The 20,453-nt window shown below is 40.4% G+C and overlaps 1 protein-coding gene across 3 annotated transcripts in view; it reads right to left on the bottom strand.

Annotated features, from left to right (window-relative positions):
• The window catches only part of RASA3 (RAS p21 protein activator 3), a 129,503-nt gene that overhangs the window by 55,832 nt on the left and 53,218 nt on the right, over positions 1 to 20,453 (bottom strand). For all 3 annotated transcript variants that reach the window (XR_014617004.1, XM_084226348.1, XM_084226349.1), the window contains exons 4-5: positions 12,790 to 12,884; positions 614 to 690 (exon numbers count right to left, since the gene is read on the bottom strand). Coding sequence is in view for 2 of the 3 variants with exons in the window: in XM_084226348.1 (XP_084082474.1) it covers positions 614 to 690; positions 12,790 to 12,884 (172 nt within the window). In the remaining variant the exon portion in view is untranslated. The remainder of the gene's footprint in view (positions 1 to 613; positions 691 to 12,789; positions 12,885 to 20,453) is intronic.

Raw genomic sequence — 20,453 nt, forward strand, 5'->3', positions numbered from 1 at the left:
GCCAGAGAACACAAAGCATTCCTCACAGGGGCAAACCAGCTCTGCCACTGCTTCTGAGGTAACGCGAAAGGCTTTGGTGTGGCCAGAGAGCAGTGGTCTTCCAGACTCCTCCTCAGAGGACAGAGAAATCTTTACTGCCATTTGAGTCCTGTGGCATGTCTGTTCCAACCTGACTGAGACCAGGTGGCTGATTCTGGGGCTGCCTTAGTAAGTGATAGCAAACTTTTGGTTCAAGTCAGCTCTGTAACACTCTCACCACAAAAGTTGTGCTACAAATTCACTTGGCTGGTAAGGTCCTTAATGCAAATTAGAAGGACATTAATATTACCCTTTGATGTCTTTTTAGTATTTATGCCATGACTAAACTGGATAAGGCACTAATTAACATTTAAGGCTATTAGGAAGCAAATTACATAGATTATGCAGAAGGAAAAGGGAAAACGAAAAACGAAAAAAACCTCACACGCTATAAACTCCTAAGGATATTTCTGATTAGGAACATTCAATGTTCAACTAAATGTGTTGATTCCACCAACTATTTTTAAATGAAGCACTGCAGCACACTGCAATCAGTCTGTTTCTCATAACTTCACAGCTACATTTCAAGTCCTACCGTGTTGCGAGTTTGTGGCAGACAACACCAGTGTCTGTTATGACTTCACTCAGTCTCAGCTCCAGGTGGACCTTCCCCTGAAACACACCAAAAACACCACAGGAAAAGTTAGTTCTATGCATAGGCAGTCACACAATTCCAACTTCAACCAAAGCAAGCCAGTTTATGCAAGTAACTCCAGAAGTTTTAAGATTAAATAAGAGCTGTATAGGTAAGGTCTTTCTACTGCCAGAGAATCAAGACTAGTAGTCATTCAACTAAATTTGGGTGCATAATTCCCACCATTACATTATCTCTATAAGTTGAACTGATTGAAGGATATGGAGTGTCTATGGTTTGACACAGAAATGTTATGCTGAAGTTGTAATTAGCATTTTAAATATTAAGCAAGTATCTGCAACACTATTGTTAAAAATGATATCACAGAAGTGTGTTATAAAATTCACCTAAATGTTTTAAACATTAAAAAATCTATTAAGCAATATAAACTGTAAGACAAGTATCAGTAAAAGATATCAAACAACTATTTAAAAAAACCACATAAAAATGTTCAATCATGTTGCTAGTGTTCACAGGATCTACTGTTACACAGTCTTTAACTCCTTACCTTCACATCATTTATTATGACTTGGCCCAAGATATCATCCTTCAATACACTAAGAAAATACAGGCAAATGTGAATACCAACTGCATTCCTCTTACTAATTCCATTATATTTCAAAATTTGAGTAGCCACTCCCACTGACAAGAACTCAACAGCACTTTTACAGTGTGTACACAGTAAATGCAAAACACATTTTGTTACTGACCAAATCTGACATGCCAGCCAATCATCCTCTCCAAATTATCACAGCCAAAATTCAGCCTTTCACTGTCATTACTCTCCCCTCCACCTTTTGTACTAAAGGATGCTAAAATCCACCCTGCTAATTAGTTACAGCTCTGACATGGGTATCATCTACCTCAAATCACACAAAATCCTTTTGCCACCTCTTTTACAAAATCTTCCAGATTCAACCTTTGCTCCTTTTGCACAGGACTAAAACTCTTGCCAACGACTTCCCTATCTCTTCTGACTAGTTACTACAACCCCTGCTCTATGGGGACGTCTGTCCTGGGCAACAGAGGAGAGTGAAGATGAAACCCTGGCCTCAAGAGGCACCTGTGCTGCTAAGATTCCCTTTCATTACAGCAGATTTGTCTGGACAAAAGCTGGTGGAGGTAGCCCAAAGCATAGCAAGGAGTGCAGCAATAATCAAGGAGCATGGACACAGAAGTGCAGTCCAAGGTCATTCCCTGGTCCTCTCATGTTAAGAAGCACAAACACTCGACTCAGTGCCTGAGTACTTGTCCTGAAGGCACCTGTGAGGCATTCTGTTTCTTCCTGCTACAGTCATTCCCTCTCCTTCCCAGTGTACATCCCTTATTCAGGACCATTCTTTCTGCACTACCTTGAAGGCACACTTCATGCCCTCACTCCCCAAACCTTTACCATCTACTTACACCTTCAGTATTCTTACTCAGTAACACTTTTTCCTATCTGAGAGCTGGAACACAGACCCTTCAAGTACACATGGCAGACAATACTGGTCTTCATCCAGAAAACAAGGAAGACAACCTCTCCAACTGAAGACGAGCTCTTCAATCTGTATAAAGTTGCAGAGGCATCACAGCAGCTCACTGGCATTTTGAACAGGGAAGAACCCACATGAGTGTGTGAGTTTCAAACAACGCTTCTGCCAGGTGTCTTCTGCACCATTTTAAACAAAAAAATTAAACCACCACCATCCTTAATGCAAAAACCAAACTTTGCATTCAGCTGTCACTCCTGATTTGTGTTCGAGTGACACAGGTATCTTCCTTCACCCTGTCAGCATGTGCCAAAGTCAGCATTTGTCACTGGCTTCCAAAGTGAAGCCTGTACTCATGCACAAGAGCAGGACTTCTCTGCACAAATGCATAAAGCCACTTCTAGACTCAGCTCTTAAGGACTCAGTACCACTGCAATGCCCAATGCAGCTGTACATCACAGGGGCTAGGCACATAATCAGCTATGAACTCTGCTTAAGCAGAACAGCTTTCTTGCTTTTGTTTTACCATATTTTCCTTATTCTTCAATGTTCTCTCTCCCACTGGTTGCATAGTCTATTACAGGATCTAAACCACTGGTCTCTGCAGAATAAATTTATATTATGAACCTGTAAAACCCACTACTGCTATCTTTGTTGATATCCTGCTAACTACCAGAGAAATCAACATTAATATAAGTTTTGAAGAAATTAAGAGACAAGAACAGAGATCTGGCAACTCAGAAAGTATCCCTTTGTAGAAAAGTACCAAGGTATACAAACGTTTTTACAGAAATATTTCTGCTAGTCTTAAACAAATGTTTCCTTCTTAGGAAAGAATGCTTCAATGCACTTAGATGAGCCTGAGAGCGAACTGGCCATTTGCTCAACCTCACACAGACTGAATAAAATGGAAGTTCCTCATTTCAGAAATTAGGTTGAAAAAATATTTTTAAAAAATCAGCAGTATTTCACACATTTTCCTAGCTACATTAAGCATAAAATTATAGTGATGCCTCTCATGGGCTAAAACCCATTTTTTCTTGTAGCTTTCATCTTTCTCTTGTGAAAGCTTTGAAAATGACCAGCTGCTCCAAGAGTGACTCCAAGCTTCCTACAGCAAAACAGAGGTTATGGGATCACTGGGACCAGCAGCCTACAACTATTCCCAAAACACCTTCCAGCGTTTTACTCCCAGTTAAAAACTCAAATACCTTGAAATAAGGCTACAGTAACATGCTTTCAGGCTTAATTTACAGAAAAGGTTATTCTTACATAAACAGAATGCTTTTTCCCAAATCAATTATACCATTATGCAAAAGAAGGACTCAGCTGAATAAATTCACTCCTGAGAAATGGCACTTGCTGGGTTTACAAAATACCAGATAATTCATTTTGCAAAGGGAAGACAGAAAACTGCAATAAATCAGTATCATAAGATCAAAAGTTAATCTAATCAACAAGAAGGTCAACCTATAATGGATTACATGTACCACAGAAACAGAAAATTGCCATGATCTTTGACTGACAGTTTGTAAGAAATAAATTTATACTTTTTGTATTAACAGAACTACTGTAATAATAACAAGAGTCTTTTATTGTAGTAGGTCTGCAGAGTTTACAAGCAGGAAAGATTAGACAGAACAAAAATAAAAAGTCCATTTTACCGAAAGCTGAAACAGTGGCCTTATCCTGCTCAGAGAGAATCCCTCCTTTGGAGCCAGGGACTGACTCTAGGCTCAGTCCTGCACTTTAAGGCTATAATACTTTCTTTCTTCTGAGAAAAAATCTGGAGGTTTGGCAATTCTGAAGCAGCATGTGTTGATTACTCAAAACATTTCCATTAACAAATATATTTCAGGGCTGTTCCTAGAAGCAGCTATGCTTATTAGCACAACCTTCTCCTCTGGAAGGGTAGGACCCCTTTTCAAGGAGCAAGCTGAAGGAGTGCCAATTCAACTGCTGAACACTTCCTCCTCCATCAGCTCCTGCTGATATGGAGGGTGGGTTCACAGGTCACACCTCCTTCCTAACCACATCTGACACCACATAATGGGGCCAGCCAGCTTCCAGTTATTGATTAGAGAAGCCATTGGATGACTGAATTTCTTGTAGGGAAGCAGACAGTACTCAAAAGGAAATCAGTAACAAAAAACTTTTGAAAGGCCTTACTGAGAACACAAATTGTACTATCCTTGTTGGATATAACCTTTACTACACACTCTGTTATCTGAAAACGAAACTGACTGCAAGTTGGCAAAAAAAAAAAAAAAAAAAAGGAAAAAGCAGATTTAAAGTCCTGATTTTGTAGATACAAGGAAAACCTGTCTCCAGCCACCTCCTCTCTGCCTGGAATGAAGCAGTGAGCCACTGTGGATTGAAACACCAGGAAACAGTTAAAAAGCAAACAAAAGTACACAAATGCTACCTAACTGTACCACGTTTCCAGCAGTTGCAAATTTGTGGTTTAATTTAACCGCAGTACTTTGAAGGAAAAGAAAATGCACAACCACAGATTATCCTAAAGTTACTCTTATGACAAAGTTCTGCCATCCAGGCATAAAGCAGTTTTAGCATCCTGAACAAGGCCTCAGAGGCAGCGTTTGCAAGGTCACTGGGACACCACTGGGAGCCGTGTCAGAGTGCAGTTAAATGCACACATTTTGCCCTGCAATCTGACACACCCCACATGGAGCAGTGACTGTAGATTCAGATGCAACATCCAACCCAGATCAAAACAGATGCAATCTGGTTTTTCAGAGAAATATTTATGAAAAAGCACTCACAAATACCAGGAACTTCTGTGCCTGTCTGAGGCTCTAAAAGATGCACAGAAGACTGTCAGTCTGCCTAAGCTCAAGACAGGAGCCAAATCTACCCAACTTTCCTAAATAATTTTAAAGCAAGTATCAACCAGGCCTCCATCCTTTTTGTTACTATGAAATTTTTAGAAATCTTTCACTTTTTAAAAACATCAAATGAAAAGAACAAGTCTTCCCTGCTGATTTTACACAAAACCAGAAAATATACAGTTTGCTTGAATATTAAGTATCAGGTCAATAGTTTTAATATCCAGGGCTCTCACAGCATGATAATTCACTTCCACAAAAGAACAACAGTTGATACCAGAAAAACTCCTAAGTAAGGTATTTGTTTCCTATTAAACCTGCTGAACAAGAGGTTTGTGGTAACCCACCTTTCCACTTCTCACTAGCCAACCCGATTCTGCTTGGAACTTTCCCCCCAAGGTGGGAGGTGCACCTGGCTGAAAGTTTTTCCAAACATTTACTGCACATGGGGACACTTTTCCCAACATAACTCAACTCATTGCTCAGTATTGTGGAAAGAGGGACCTGGACCCACTCTTGGCTCCTTACTCTTCATCCTGCCGGTAGGGTGTGACGGCAAGCAGTCTCACCCAGCTCCTGGAGATGGAGGAGGGATGAGATGTAACAGACCTGAGCTGTAGGAGAGGACTAGGCTAAGCAGATGATATGAACCACAGCTCAAGACTGACTCATGCCAGCACTTCATTTTTTTTTTTTTTTGGAACCTCAAATTCAGGACTGTGATAACACTGGTGTGTTGGTTTATTTTCCCTTGCTCCAAATTGTCTGGAGAAATGAGCACTGGAAGAACTCAGCACTGCACAGAGACCATTCCAAACTAGGGAATAATCTGCACCACTGCTTTTTCAGTCTTTCCAAATTTTATTTCAGAATATAGCAAATGTTATTGGGCAGATTCTGTCTACTCTGAAACCTTTTTACCCAACTTCTCAGGAAGTCACTTTCTGCCATCAGTAAAACTTAAAAGCAAACAAGAAAACTGAGCCAAACCCTAAGAGCTCACTAAATGCTGCCCTTGAGGGAGTGGGAGAGGAAAGATCAAGGGTACAGCTACTGCTTTAGGTAAATCCAGCCCTGCAGCATTATTAGCAGCCTCACATAAGGTCAGGCCTAACAGCAGGTTTGAGAGCAGGAGGAGGAAGGAGTTTGTTTGCTGTCTACATTTGCTGCTTGTAGCAGCTGCTTCTTCCTTTAGAAGAGGGCAGCAGGCGGCTGGGAAAGGTCTTAGAGATCACAGCCTGCCTGCTGGACCACAGAGCAGCTCCCAAGAAACTGGAACAAAACCCAGCTGATTGCTGAGGAAAGTGCAGCAGCTCTATTCAGCACTGCATGGATTCATAAATGCTAAGCAAAGCGGAACTGATATCTGCTGGCTCTCCATATGTGCAGGCATGTCAGAATTGCTCAGGAACTGGCAAACAACTTCACATGGCATAATGTTAACCTCCTGTTTCTCTAAAGGAAGAATACTGCCATATGGTCAAAATCCTTAAAATTAATCATATCTTCTTCTCAAATAGTTGGATGGGATATAATATGTAGATGTTGTAAATGAAAGGGTTTCATTCCCCTAGACAAATTCTGTTCTGCAGATACAGCCCCACGTATGTTACTTTAAAAGTACGTACACTCATCGTTCAGCAGTAGGTACTCCTCACCACAACAGACTAGCTACTGAAAAGTAATAGACCCTAACTTGATTAGCTGTCCTGGCCCTTTGTGCTGTTAAGTCTAAATACTGTGCTCTTACATTCACACAGGAAGTCTTGCCACAAAGCAGGATCTGGTCAATAGCTGCTCTTTCCCTTTACCACAAACATTATTTACCACTGCTGATGCATGGTTCAGTTGCCTCAAATAATTTTGTCAGTAGGCATTTAGCCTTGAGATTCTCCCCACCCTATCAAAACAGACATGTCATCTCTCTTCAAAACAACTGCAAGACAGAAGCTTAAGTTCCACTGTTCAAAACATAGAGGGTAGCACCCATTTATTTCCTGTTTGTGTTTGAAAGCTGATACCAAACCTGGAAGCAGCTTCTTCTTTTTACCATTTGCATTTACCCATGCTTACAGTAGGTTGTACAAAATGCATCAGTGACTCATTTTTATGATAGAAGTGTTTAAGTTCCTACACAAAGACAGAAAATATCAGTGTTGGTCAGTGGGCATGCAATGCTCTTAATTGTTCATCCGATAATGTAATTCTATCAATCACTAGAGTGAAACTGCCCTGTACAGTTGCTCCTAAACACAATTATATCTTGTATCTTCAAATGTATATTCTTAATTAACAATTAGCAACAGAGCCATCAAAGTTCAACACGACTTACTCCACATAAAGAGCATTGAATTATACAGAACATGAAGCAAGCAGACATGGGACAGTCCTTGGAAATTTCAACAAGGTGAATAAAAATAACAAAGTAATACTTCCAGCCTCCCTCACAGATCTGGGATAAACTGTACCCAGTCTTGTGTGATGGAGGAGATGGGCTAATTAAAAAATTTGTGGTAAAACCTTGGCTCTGATGAACTCATGGAAAAACTCCCACACCAGGAAGGCCAAGATTTAATTCATGAAGCCTGACACTTGGGATACAGATTCTGCATTCAACAGGAAGGTGCTGAAGAAAAAGGAAACATTTTTTTGAGGACCACACCATGCCTTAGCTAGATTCTTCTAGCAAATATACAGGCAGCATTTCAGAGCCAATAGTTATGTCGAGCAAGACAAGAGGATTTTAGGTGTACTCTCCAAACATACCCAGAAATAATGTTTTCCACTAAAGAAGTATAGTGGAATAGTACACCACAGGACACAGTCCATATTCAAGAACAGGCATGTTTAATCAACAATAGTCAAAGGCCTGCATAGACAAAATGTTAATGTGGTGAAAGGAAGAGGAAAAGCTTTTGGTGTCTGAAGAAAGTACTTAACATCAGTTAATCTTTGGCACAAAGCTTTGAGTACAGAAGGTTAAAATGTGAGACAATTTGCTTCCTCAGTGTTGGTTATCTGCCCTTTACATGCCTTTTATTTTTATTAAGTTGAGAGCCAAACAGATATCTCAGACACATCAAAGTTTTCATGAGAAGGAAGGGGAAACGAGCAATTATCAAGTTTTTGTCAGACTTTTTTTTGCCCCAACAATGACTTTACATAAGACCTTGAGCACAAATGGCTTTGGAAAAGCACTCTATCATTTAGAACTGAGAACTCAGCTGTAAGAGGACATGACTATTTCACATTTGTCAATGAGATGGAGGAAGTAACTCAAAGCACACTTGAAAAGGGGAACTTTTAAAACAAGAGCCTGCGCAGGAAAACATGTCAGAATAATCTAATTCTCTTTGCAAGTCCCCCCACTTTGGCATATACTGTCAACATGGGTTTGGAATATGATGGTGTATGAAGATATTAATCAGAATATATCTGGATCTTTAACCACTTAGGTGACGAAGCTCAAACTTCACAAAACAGGCTTGAACTATGAACCTAATGTGAAAAAATGTTAAGGGGAAAACTACTCAAAACCAGGAAAGGCCTTTTAAAGACTGCACGTGCACTTAGGCTTAAATTCCCCTGAGAACACATGGACCACTGAGAGCATCTGTCATCTACAGCCCTAGGCAAATATCTGAATCAGTTACTGTTGGGTAAACTTCCTTCTGGGATGAAAAGGAAAACATTCATGGATCAAAAAAGAGGTACACACAATAGCATGGCTATTTTTGCTTCCAGACCTCGAAAAGTATGACAATGAGAATACAGCAGGTCCTGAAAGACAAATGACTAGTAGAAAAGAAACATGTCCCATATAAAGTGTGCAACGTGCTCCTTCTGGCCTCAAGCAGCTCACAATGTTATTTCTGCTGCTGCTAGGCCCTCCCCTCCAGCTGAAGCTGCCTTATTCTCATAATCTATTTCAATGCAAAAGTTAAACCATTTTCAGTAATGGCTCAATTCCTGTTCTACTTCTCACTAAAATACTTGGGCTCATGTACTGTCAGACACTGGGCATTTAACTCTGGGCACAGGACTCAGGAGGAGGCAGCTTCCATCTGAACGAGGAAACTTAAAATTCCTTCAGCTAAACACACACAAGCCTACCTGGTTATAGCTTTCTACCTCCACAACAAGTTTCTCAGTCTGGAAAGTTAAGCCATAAATTAAACATTAATGGCTGCTGTCAACTTCCATTCTGTACTCTATATAAGAAAGCTTCCTGATCACATTCAACACTTTATTCTACATTTAAAAAAGAAATATTCAGACATCATGTCATTTCATATTTGTATGCCAAACACAAATACAAGCTGAAGTTTCATCATTTGCTCTTCACAGAGCAGCTCAAACTTAACCACCTAGAGCACAACTGCTGTTTTCTTACCAGCTATATCTCAACAGCATCCAGGGTATCCACTGACAGGACTAGAGCAGACTATGCAACGTGTTATCTTCAAACTAGTGAGAGCAAAACCAGCCAGTAAAATGTGGGGGCATTGATGTAAAACAGAGAAAAGCCTGTCAGCTTCAAGGGGCAGCTCCAGCCCACTGCTGACTGACACAGCACTGCGCTCTGGCAGCTACTGTTTTCCACCGACTCAGAGAAAGCGAAGCTCAGATGCACCTGATGATGCTGATTATCTCACTGGGTGGGTTTGCTAGATCAAATGGTGAACCAAAGCCACAAAAGGCATTGAGTGGGTTGTAATGCCTGCTCTGCATCTGTGGGCTGAGCAGCTGCACAGTCCCACCTCTACTGCTCCATGTGAGACTGAACACAAGGTACTGGTGAGATCACAGGCTCAGCAGCACTCAGCCCAGACATCCAATGCCCTCATTTTGCCTTCAACATGAGCAATCATGCCAGACTCCTTTACTTGCTGTCAAGCAATAAATGGAGGTGGCATTAAAGCATCTGACAGTAATACTCATATCTGTGTAGTCTGACAATTAATGTAGTCCTGCTGTCAGTAACATCCTTATCTGCAATAAAATTTATGAAGCCATAATCTCACTCCTGAACATACAAAGCACCTTTATAAGACAGTAAGAATTGGCAATGTTATAAAACCATAAAACTAGATTCAAAGTCTCAAGCTAAACACCTTGGAAACAATCTGTGGTTAAATTATACAACAATAACACTTACATACTGAGTTTTTAAAGTATACAGGAACTCATACAAATAAGGTACAACCATGCCGAACAAAATTTTAAATTCCTCTCATTAAACTTCAGATAGCTCAAAATATCAGTTCTTACATCACAAATGTTATTATCTATAATTTCAAATCAGTCTTTCTGTTCTCAAAAATGAGGTATCACGTCCCAAAAGTGGGCCACAAGAAACACAGCATCCAATATCACTAATATTTGAACAATCCATTGTTTTTAAGGTGGTTTTCAGTTTCTGACTGTGCTGGCTACTCTTCTTAAAACTTGGGTATTTTCAGACTTCACACCGGGTCAAGCTAAGTCCCTCATAGGTTTATTATTCTTACCCAGTTTCTTTCATATCACAGCCTAATGTATCAGAAATAATTAGAAACCGGTCGCTTTTTTAGTTTCTCAGTCTGACTTCATAACCCCAAGCAAGTCACATTCTTTCTGACATTTACTCTCCCTGCATTCAAAGTGTGGGAGTGACAACACCTTACCTCAATAGAGTGCTGTGATGCATAGCTAAATAGCCATGAAGTGATTTACAACACGGAAAATACTACAACAGCCATTGACTGACAAATGCAGAAGATGCAGGAGTTTCCTGGCCTACAGCTCAATGTTTAATCCACTAGATTGTATTGGAAAAACTGCTAGAATGATGAAACTGACAGTTGCCACATTAAGACTGCCTTTGTACTAGTATTTGCATGACTCACTGCAAATGTTAACTAACAATAAAAACTTAAACTATTTTCTTTAAATTGAAGGAAAACTGAGTAACATTGTATATATACTCATCATTAACACAAATATTCTGTTTTCCCTTACAAATCATGAAGTGCTTAGGAAAACAGATACTGCAAATGTAAAAGATACAAACAAAAAAAATTCATTTGGCTATCTTCACTTGCATAAGAATTCATACAAAATATTTACAGATCTGCTCCCACTACTATGGAAAACCAAGCCCTCTTGCAGTCTCAATATAAAGACCAAGAAGAATTAAAAAATATATGGATAAAATTAGAGTATCATGTAAATCATATTTACACTACTTGTAATAAATGCTTATCATGGAGCCCAGAAACAGCTTTTAAGAGTTGGGCTCTAGTAAGGATGCAAACAAAAGTGATAAACTGCACAATTATGAAGAGAGAACAGGCTTCCAGCAAATCCTGTGCTCCTCATCACTCAAAGCTAGAGCTGTCTGCACCTTACATTAGCACTGCTGCCTTAGAAAGCACCCTGGTCTAAAAAGCTTCCACAAATTCACTCTGTATAAATATTGTAACAAAACAAACAATGCAGAAGCTTATCTAAATATTGGCTTTCTTCAACTGATAAATTACAAAGGGAAAGTTTTCATATCCTACAGGAAATAGACACTTAATCTATTGTTCTAAAGGCACTGTCATAAGAGGCTTTGGGGTAAGAAGACAGGGACACACCAGGGTAAATAGAATAGATCTCATAGTTAAAAGCCTGTTAAAAAGCCTTTCCATCACCAGTGACACTGAAATGTGGCATTAAAGAGGATCAATATTTTACAAGAGAATGTCACAGGCTGAAGAGGCTGTCCTGAGGCTTTATCTGTATCACATGAACAACAGAGTACTATTTGTCTCTCCAAACAAAAAGAAAACTTAATCTTGCATGTATTTTCACATATGCTTCACCATACATCACTACACTGTATGCTGGAATGTGTGTGCATTTTAAGTGTCATTTTCCAGCCTGGTATACGTGCAGACTTGCACACATACTGAAAAGCCAAGACACTGTCCAACCCTACCATACAGAAGTATCTAAGAGGCATTTCTCCTTGCATTTATCTGAGACTTTTGCACAGGCCAGATATTCATGTCTCCTCCTAAACAAATACTGTGGTTCAAAAGTGATCTGTAATATATACTTACAGCAGGAAAATGAAAAAATGGCACAGAATCTTGCTATATAATTTTTATTTCTTGCTTTGTTACAATGAGTGTTTTCACAAGACCTAACGTCACAACAGAAAACAGAATCTGCTTCAAAAGAAGACAAGTACAGAAAGGGGAGTCACGCTGTGTAGATTCGCAAAGTACCAAACCCTAAATGTAATTTCATGCTGAAGTAATACAGTTATCAGCATTCCCATTATATGGAAGAGGGCCTGGAGATCTGGCAAGGAGTGTTTTTCACATTTAAGATGTACTTGTTGCCATTCCTGTGGAAACCTGCTAACATAATTATTTTAAGCAGTACCTGCATATACTATTTTCAAGATGGCTCTACTCCCTGAGGAATCAACTGTTATTTATAGGGCCTGAAGGTATTCAATACTCGAGATAAACACACCCTCCTTGTATCAGTGACCTCATAGTTCACATTGTTTTCATTATTTCTGTAGGCAGAATCCCGACCCCCAGTGATTTATGCACACTTTTGATCCACCCTATACTTATCAGCAAAACCCAAACCATACTATTGGGCAACGCTTCCTTTTTGTAGGGAAGCAACATATCTGTCCCAGAGCTGTGAAACTCATGAAACTGCCATGGCCTTGTTACAAATACTCTTTGCCAAGATATTTTTTAAACCATCTCACCTGTACTTCTGAATCAGCATCAACATGCTGGAGTTGAAACCAGGTGTCTCTGTTATGATACTTCTGCAGATCTTCTTTCTGTATAGCTACCTTTCCTGAAATAAACCAGAAGCAGAGTTTAAGACAGGCTGTAGCTCCACCAAGATATATTTCCATCAAGTTGCAAAACAGTGATTTAGGGCCTGTCCTATTCAAGAAAGGCTTCAGAGCAAGGAAAGATTTCCTTAGGGAATACTTCTTTACACAATACATAGTGATTAGTACAATACCGACGGATCATACAATTCTGATGAGCATCTTTTTCCACTCCCTTTTGTAAATGACTTGAAAAATTCCTAAAGTCCTACTCACCTAACAGAGTGAAGCACTGGACACCATGGACAAGCTTGTAAATATGCTTATAACAAAAACATCATTACTACTTCTCTGACATGCTATTAAATTTGTGGGAAGAAAAGCTTGGAAAATGCTGCGGAGATTTTTTTGTGGCTGATGTCTGTAACAATCCCAAATTAACAGTGCTCTGCATATGTTATTGTCAACAATATTTCAGGATGAGGCATTTCACTGTATAGTTTTGTAGGAGAAGGGGAAACAACTAGAAATGGCAAATCACAGCAGATTCCCACATCTGCATTTTGGGGCCCTGTCAACCCCTCTCTCTCACTCAAATCTTTCAGACTCGGCATTACACAAGCCAGAGCCACCCAAGGGCTATCCCTGACTCTAGAGAAAAGCCAGGGGGGAAAACCCATACCAAAACACTGAAGAGTGTTAACTCTTTTTTTCCCCCTCTTGCCACTACCAAATTATCCATTTTGGTAGGTACAGTAACAGCACCCAGCTCCACACTGTGAACCAAGAGCCCACATGAATGCAAAGGGTCAATGCAGAAATTTCTGTCCTGCCCAGTCTCTCTCAGGCAGTATGTAAAGCACTCTCTGAGGGGCAGTGAAACTTTTTCCAAGCGTCTTTCTTTGTATACACAAAGCTGAGTGTAGCATGCCTGAGGAGCACGTGATCCTCAGAAAGCTGCTTTGGGTTGGGTGGCTCCCCAGGCACTGAGCAAAGCAGCATGTTTGAAGTGAAAGAATCCAGGGCAGTCAGAGACATTGACAAGGTTTGGCAATGTGGTTGGGTAGATTTCTGCTGCTAAAGTGAGTTGCTCACATACAGTTTGCAAGCACTGCTTTGTCATAAAAACACAGACTTTCTTTAACCAAACATTCTTAGATAAAATTCACCAATGGATATATTTTTCTCGGAAAAAGAGTACCAAGGCGACCTCAACTCATGCAGTTTGGCCAGATGTCAGTAATACAGTACTCCAACAAATGTTAACAAAAGGAAAAAAAAGGCAACAACACATGATCAAAGACTACAAAGGTGGCAAACAAAAAGCACTTCCCTCCAGAAATCTAAAAGCTTACAGAAGTCCTAGCAGCAAGTTATTACACACCAGCATTCCCTCAATTTATGGCCTTTCCCTTTAGCTGGATGGCTTCACCCAGCCCTCCTGTTTGCTGGGCTATACTCCATACCATGTTGCAGCTGCATCATTCTGTCACCTCATGCTATTTCTGACGACAGTTTCCAGATTTCCAGTCCCAGTTTCTAAACTACCCAGCCATTCTTCCACAACTGCTCTCCATAATATCTGCCAGGGTTTCTGCTCTAGTTTCCCTTTCAGAACTTCTGACCCATTATTTCTAAGTCTTGTTCATCACGTCCTCAGCACCATCCTCTCACTGCTTGGCCTGTAGAGATTATCATATCCATCTCCTGTCAAACTTTAACTAGAGATTAACAAGGGAGACTCTTTATTAGATATGCAGAGCAAACCACTTGACACTTCTTAGAAAGGCAATAATTAAATTACACAAGCCTACAAAATACTATGGCAAGAAGGGTAAATAAGACATCTGAATTGTGCTGAACAAAAGACACCAAGTTATTCTGCTGAGAATCCATGGGATGACGACTGTTTTTTTTTAGAAAGCTTCTACTTTTATTCTCCAACCACAGTGGTTTGTGGGAAACCTAGTTTCTCTAAAACACTTGGAGAGGAATACATGCATTGAAATGCATGACCTTCCACTAATTGCTTTGGATCTCACTTGAAATTGTTTACTTTCGCTGCTTGCTATCCTCACTCTACCCTTTAATCTCCTGCAGAAATCCTCCACTCAACGGCAGTGTTGCACACACTTTGCAAACACCGTCAGCCGCCATCATCTCACTCACAGCCACTTCCTCTGTAAGGAGTGTCCTGCAGAAAACTCAAGGATTCTTTCCCAATATCTGCATCTGTTTGTGGCATAAATGGTGTGATCAGTGCCCCCTCTTTCAGCAGGGAGTTCCATTGCTCTCTGCATCAAGGATGGCAGGGTAACCCAGATGGGTCTGGCCACAAAGTCAGTACATGATTGCAGCACAAAGCGTTCACAGGCAATGGCACGTGCCTCCAGCTCTGAGGGAGTTAACGTGCTGATACAACTGTTTTGATTAGGAAACTGTTTGAACAGCACTGTTTGCTCTGCACACAAGCAAGTTTTATTAATGACTGAAACTTATTGACTGGGCTGGCCATTATCCAGGGGTTTTCATTGCATACCAAATGATCCACAAAGAAGAAAAATCTACTAGGGAAAAAGAAGAGGGTGGCAGTAAAAAGAGGGCCTACAGTTTGGCCAGTCTAAACATATACAAAGATATATTATTGATAAGGCAGAATGTTTGATCTGCCCTATTAAACAGTTCTCTGCATACACACAAAGGAGCTTCCCTCACAATTTGTTAATAGCTCTTCACCGGCACCAGCCATGTTCATATGCTCATCCAGCTCACATTCCTCCTCCTCATCACCAGACCTACATAAAACACAGTGCAGGTGCTGAGCATGGTTGTGCTTCTGCCCTGGTCTAAACAGTCACTGCTCTTCCACTGGCTGACCTACATCTGACCTGGCTCAAACAACTTCCACAGCACCAGAACTAGGCTAAATCTAGGCCAATAATCACAAGCTGTTGGCACCTGTCATTTGACCTGACACTACACGATAAGAACCTGTAATTCCCCCTGAAGATAAACCCGACACAAGCGGTCAGAAAGATTTACCACCACTCGTTTAGGGGATGTTTTCCTCCTTGTGGTTCTTCAGCATGCTCTCAAACTTGAGCCCATTGTCTCACACTCTTTCTCAAGACTTGGGTGGCTTCCAGACAGGATCAAGAAACTCTAAATCTTGCACCTGAGGCACCCAGCCACTCCTGCTGGTTTCCTCAGAGTGGCCCCAGGCTGCAGAGTCTGCATCTGATTAAGCTTTTAGACACGTATGGGAAGAGGCAGGAAACAGCGAAGCTTGTTGAAAAGTGTAAGGTGTAATTTCAAAACTTAGTATAAGTTACATTTTTAGAAGTTAAGATTCTCAGCAATAACCAGGAAAGATGCAGTAAAAATATTCTTCTCATCTGAACTAATTTCTTTCTGAAGCCTGATGCTCACCAGGGCCTCAGTCTGGGGGAGCGTAGGAAAACCTCACACACTCCTGTGTGTTTTCCATCCATATGGCAACATTTTCCCTATGACCATCCCCCTCCCCACTGTAGACTGAACAGATCTTCACAGCAACATTTAAATCCTAAACTCTGTGTTCAAAACAAAGGTGCAACATGCCACAGCTGAGCTCTTCCTTCTGCGAACCTCTCTTTAGGGAAAAAACAATATACCTATCATTGAGGAGACAGCTTACATATTAATAAACTTACTACCTAGGCCCTGGGTGGTTTTAAAGCCGCAAATTCCACTTTATAATCCCTGGTAGAAACTGATTTAAGAGCCTCCTACATTCTCCACCCATGCACCCCCATCCTCTCAAGCAGGGCACAGTGAAACTGTTGAAGAAATCAAGCGAATCTAAAAAAACCCAAACAATGAAAAGAAACATTCTGTGTAAGGAGAAGAGAATAAGAAAAAAGTTTCATGGGTCACACGTGGGTGGTGTTGCCATTTTTAACACAAAGGTCATTTCAACTGACTTGTTTTAGAGCTTCCTCACTCAAGAGTCACATTAACATAGCTAGAAGACAGAAGGCAGTAGGAAATCTGTGATTTGGGCACAGAGGCAGAGATTTTGAAGAGAGAAGGGTAGGAGCTTCTGGCTATACCGCCTGGGAAAGTGCTTGCGGAAGCACCATACCCACAGCGCCCATCCCTCCCTGGTTACAAACATTTTCCCAGAACAAGTCAATGCAGCCCATTAAACTGTCCCTCAACATGCCTAGGCTTGTTAAGTCAGGGTCAACATCTCCCTACAAAGACTGATAGAATTGATAATTTGGCTCAGGCATCCTCCGCCCGTACACAACCACCCTCTGTCTGCAGTACCTGTTGGTGGCAAAAGGGTGAGGCACTGGTTGAAGGATTACATCCCACCTTTAAAGAGTAATTTTCTAGTCTGCAGATGAGATAAGTGAACATTTATGACAGATGCTAGACTAGTAGAAAATTTCTTTACTGAAAAAGTAGCACCGCAGCAATAGGAAAGAAGCTTGTCATTATAAAAGGGCATGAGGCTCTACCTGAAACATGACCCAACACATTTGGATCAAACAGTTATTTTACAGAAATCTAAAATCAGAGCATTTCAGGAGCTCTTGTACCTTCTCTTTAGGTTATCTTTATCCTGGGTATAATACCTACATAGTAAAAACAACATCATTTTACACACTGCTGCCAGGTGAGCTGATATAATACAATATCCTTCATTAACAATGACTGCAGTACAGTTAATTTACAGCAAAGGGTTAGGTCTGAGTCACACGTTAAAAGGGCCCAAAAGCCTAATTAACTGAGTCTTTTCTCAGCTCTGAACAGAGACTTGGTCTCCTTCCTATATAATGCACTATTAGGCAATCAGTGAGCCTCAAAGCTACTTCAGAAGTTGCTTCATGTTAGTATGTTAAGTACACAGACACACTGTATCACTGTATTGATTTAATATAACTGATATGAAGGTCCACAAAGAAAGTTGCTTTCAATAGCTGGAAAGACTAGGGACAAATCAGAACCAATTTAAATCAACACTTTAGGCTGTGAGAGCCTGATTATCTTGAAACAAAAAACATCACTGATGTTCCAACCTACTTAGACATTTATGATTATCTGTATGAAAGGTTATTTGTCTTTAAATGAAAGTACTGAAACCTTTCCTGCCTTTTTCAAGAATAGCAGAAATTAACTCACCTCTCCCAAAATATAAAAAGACTAAAACAAGCAAACTCCCTATCTCAGAATTACAAAGATAAAGATGAGAATTAGGGGCAACATAAGGCTTCAGAGCCCTAGAAGCAGCAGAATTGTTCCCTCCTGGCTCCTGTGCAGTGCACCATGAAGCACAAGCACTATTAGACCATCTGCTACAATGGGTAAGAATTTAGTGGCAATAATAGCAGAACACTTCCAGCACAGCATTAGTGCATTCACAGAGAGTACTGAGGTATGTGATATTCATGACCTCAATTTCATTTGTTTGGGTTTTTTAAACTAGTCCAAATATATTAAGAATATCACTTATTAAATCTATTTTTCCCCTTTGTGAGATTTATCTTGGATAATAAGGCAGAGAAAAGTAGGCTGTGGACAAAACACAGCTTCTATCTTTTAAAGTTGTAAGCTGCAACATTGCATGAACTATCTTCTATCAGGGTTCTTTTGCTGGTCACAATGCAAGAGATCTCACCTGGCTTCCACCTGAATTTCTGCTCTCCCTCCCTGCTACAAACAGCAAGACCCACACACAAAAAGAACCTCGTAAACCACACCTCTGGTATCAACTCTCTGCTAGCCGCTCTCTGGGCCCTTAAAATGGCCCTACATTTGAGACACTGGCTGGAGCCTGTGGTTGGTTGCAGTGGGAGAGCAGTTCCATACTCCAGACCTGCAGTCACCGCTGTCTGCCTTCCAGCAGGCACCAAAACCCTGAGCATGCTGCCTGCACTGAACAACCACCTCAGCCATCCCCTCATTCTACATACAAAGATTATTAAAACTTGTCCTCATGTCAGGAGGAGGGCTGCATGGTTGAGGTTCTAGCCCATTATGCTCAGTAGTTTGGTTTATATCTGTATTTTTAGGATGAAGAAGAAAAAATACCACCTTTTGAAAGCTCAACTTTGTTTTCCTGCTTTTGGGACCACCCATCAGGTTAAAAGATTATGGGAGTGCATCCTAACAATTTATTCTGTGCAGAGAGTATTTACTTTAGCCTGTGTAGCTCCAGAGGACCTTTCCAGGATAATTCTAGCTTATATCTTTTAGAGTCTTGCCATTGTGGAAGAGTCATCTGTTTCCTTTATTTCATTAGTAGTTATATTTATATCATACTGAGTAGATATGTTACTCCCATGTCATCCACCAGCACATTACAGAAACAGCAAACCACTGCCTGAGCCATGTTTAGGCTAGAAGAATCCAAGGAACACTATTTTCTACTGAAATTTTGATCTCTGCTTCATACTTTATTGGAGGATCTTTCCTGCACTTAACTAGCAAGAAACACAGTTCATCAGGGATGATTTTTTCCATTTTTTTTCTTTTAAATCAGTGAAATACTGTAATAAAAATGCGATGCTTCAGCTATATTTGGTAACAGTTACCTAATAACAGGAGATGGTTTGCTTGGATGTTTGGTAATAAATTATGCCAACCCTACAAACATACCTCCTCAGCTTTGGAAGCAACCATTAACAAAGGCACAGGTAATTCAAACATGCAACCCTCAAACAATTTTCAATTCCAAGGTGTTTTCACTTCTGTGCTTTATTCAGCACCATTCCATCCCCATCAGCACAGCAGCATTTTGTTCTATTCAGTTCCTGCTTAGCACACGATGGCAAGTCAGTTTCATGTATCTCTCACCAAAACAAATGAAGTGCTGAGGTGAGAAAAACCAAACTGACTTAAGCAGAGGATAAATGATTGTGTACTTGTCATCTGAAGGACAGATGATATCAACCAATCTCTCACCCAAGTGTTAAGTGTTTTGGTGTGGCATATTTCCTGTTTTTAATCTGATCTGTATGTTTAAGGTCACAGCCTGGCAGCCTGAGCTATTCATTACACACCTAAAAGAACACCAGCCCAGGGCAAACCACAAACATGGTTCTCCTCACTAAATCTAGCTCAGTTATTCAGGTGTGAGAAACCCAGTTTATCGTTATTGCAGACACAGCATGTCTCATTCAACATTTCTAAAAGGCTGAAAACCATCAAAACAATCATTAAAGAACATGTGCCTGATCTAAAGGCACTACTGCCCTAATATTCCTTCTGCTGCATCTAGCCAGAGACATCTTTTTTCCCCATTATTACTGGAGGGGCACCAATTGAGTTTTTCAAGTTAGCCCCACCTCCTCTGTGTTTTTCTAATTCTAACAACCATAAGGAAATAGCTATTCTACACATTATAGACACATATTCCAGCAAACTGGCCTATTACTCCTATTTGATCATTCAGAAACAAACAAACGTGATTTTAAAATGCATTTGCCATTGTTTTCAGCGGCATATTTCCTACTCAAAGCATCTCATCATACTATATAAATCAGTACATAAACTATCCAGTCTTAAACAAAAACTTAAAACTAGTTTACTTTCACAGTAAC

Source organism: Fringilla coelebs (assembly GCF_963513975.1).
Source record: "Fringilla coelebs genome assembly, chromosome: 2".
Classification (NCBI taxonomy): Eukaryota; Metazoa; Chordata; class Aves; order Passeriformes; family Fringillidae; genus Fringilla; species Fringilla coelebs.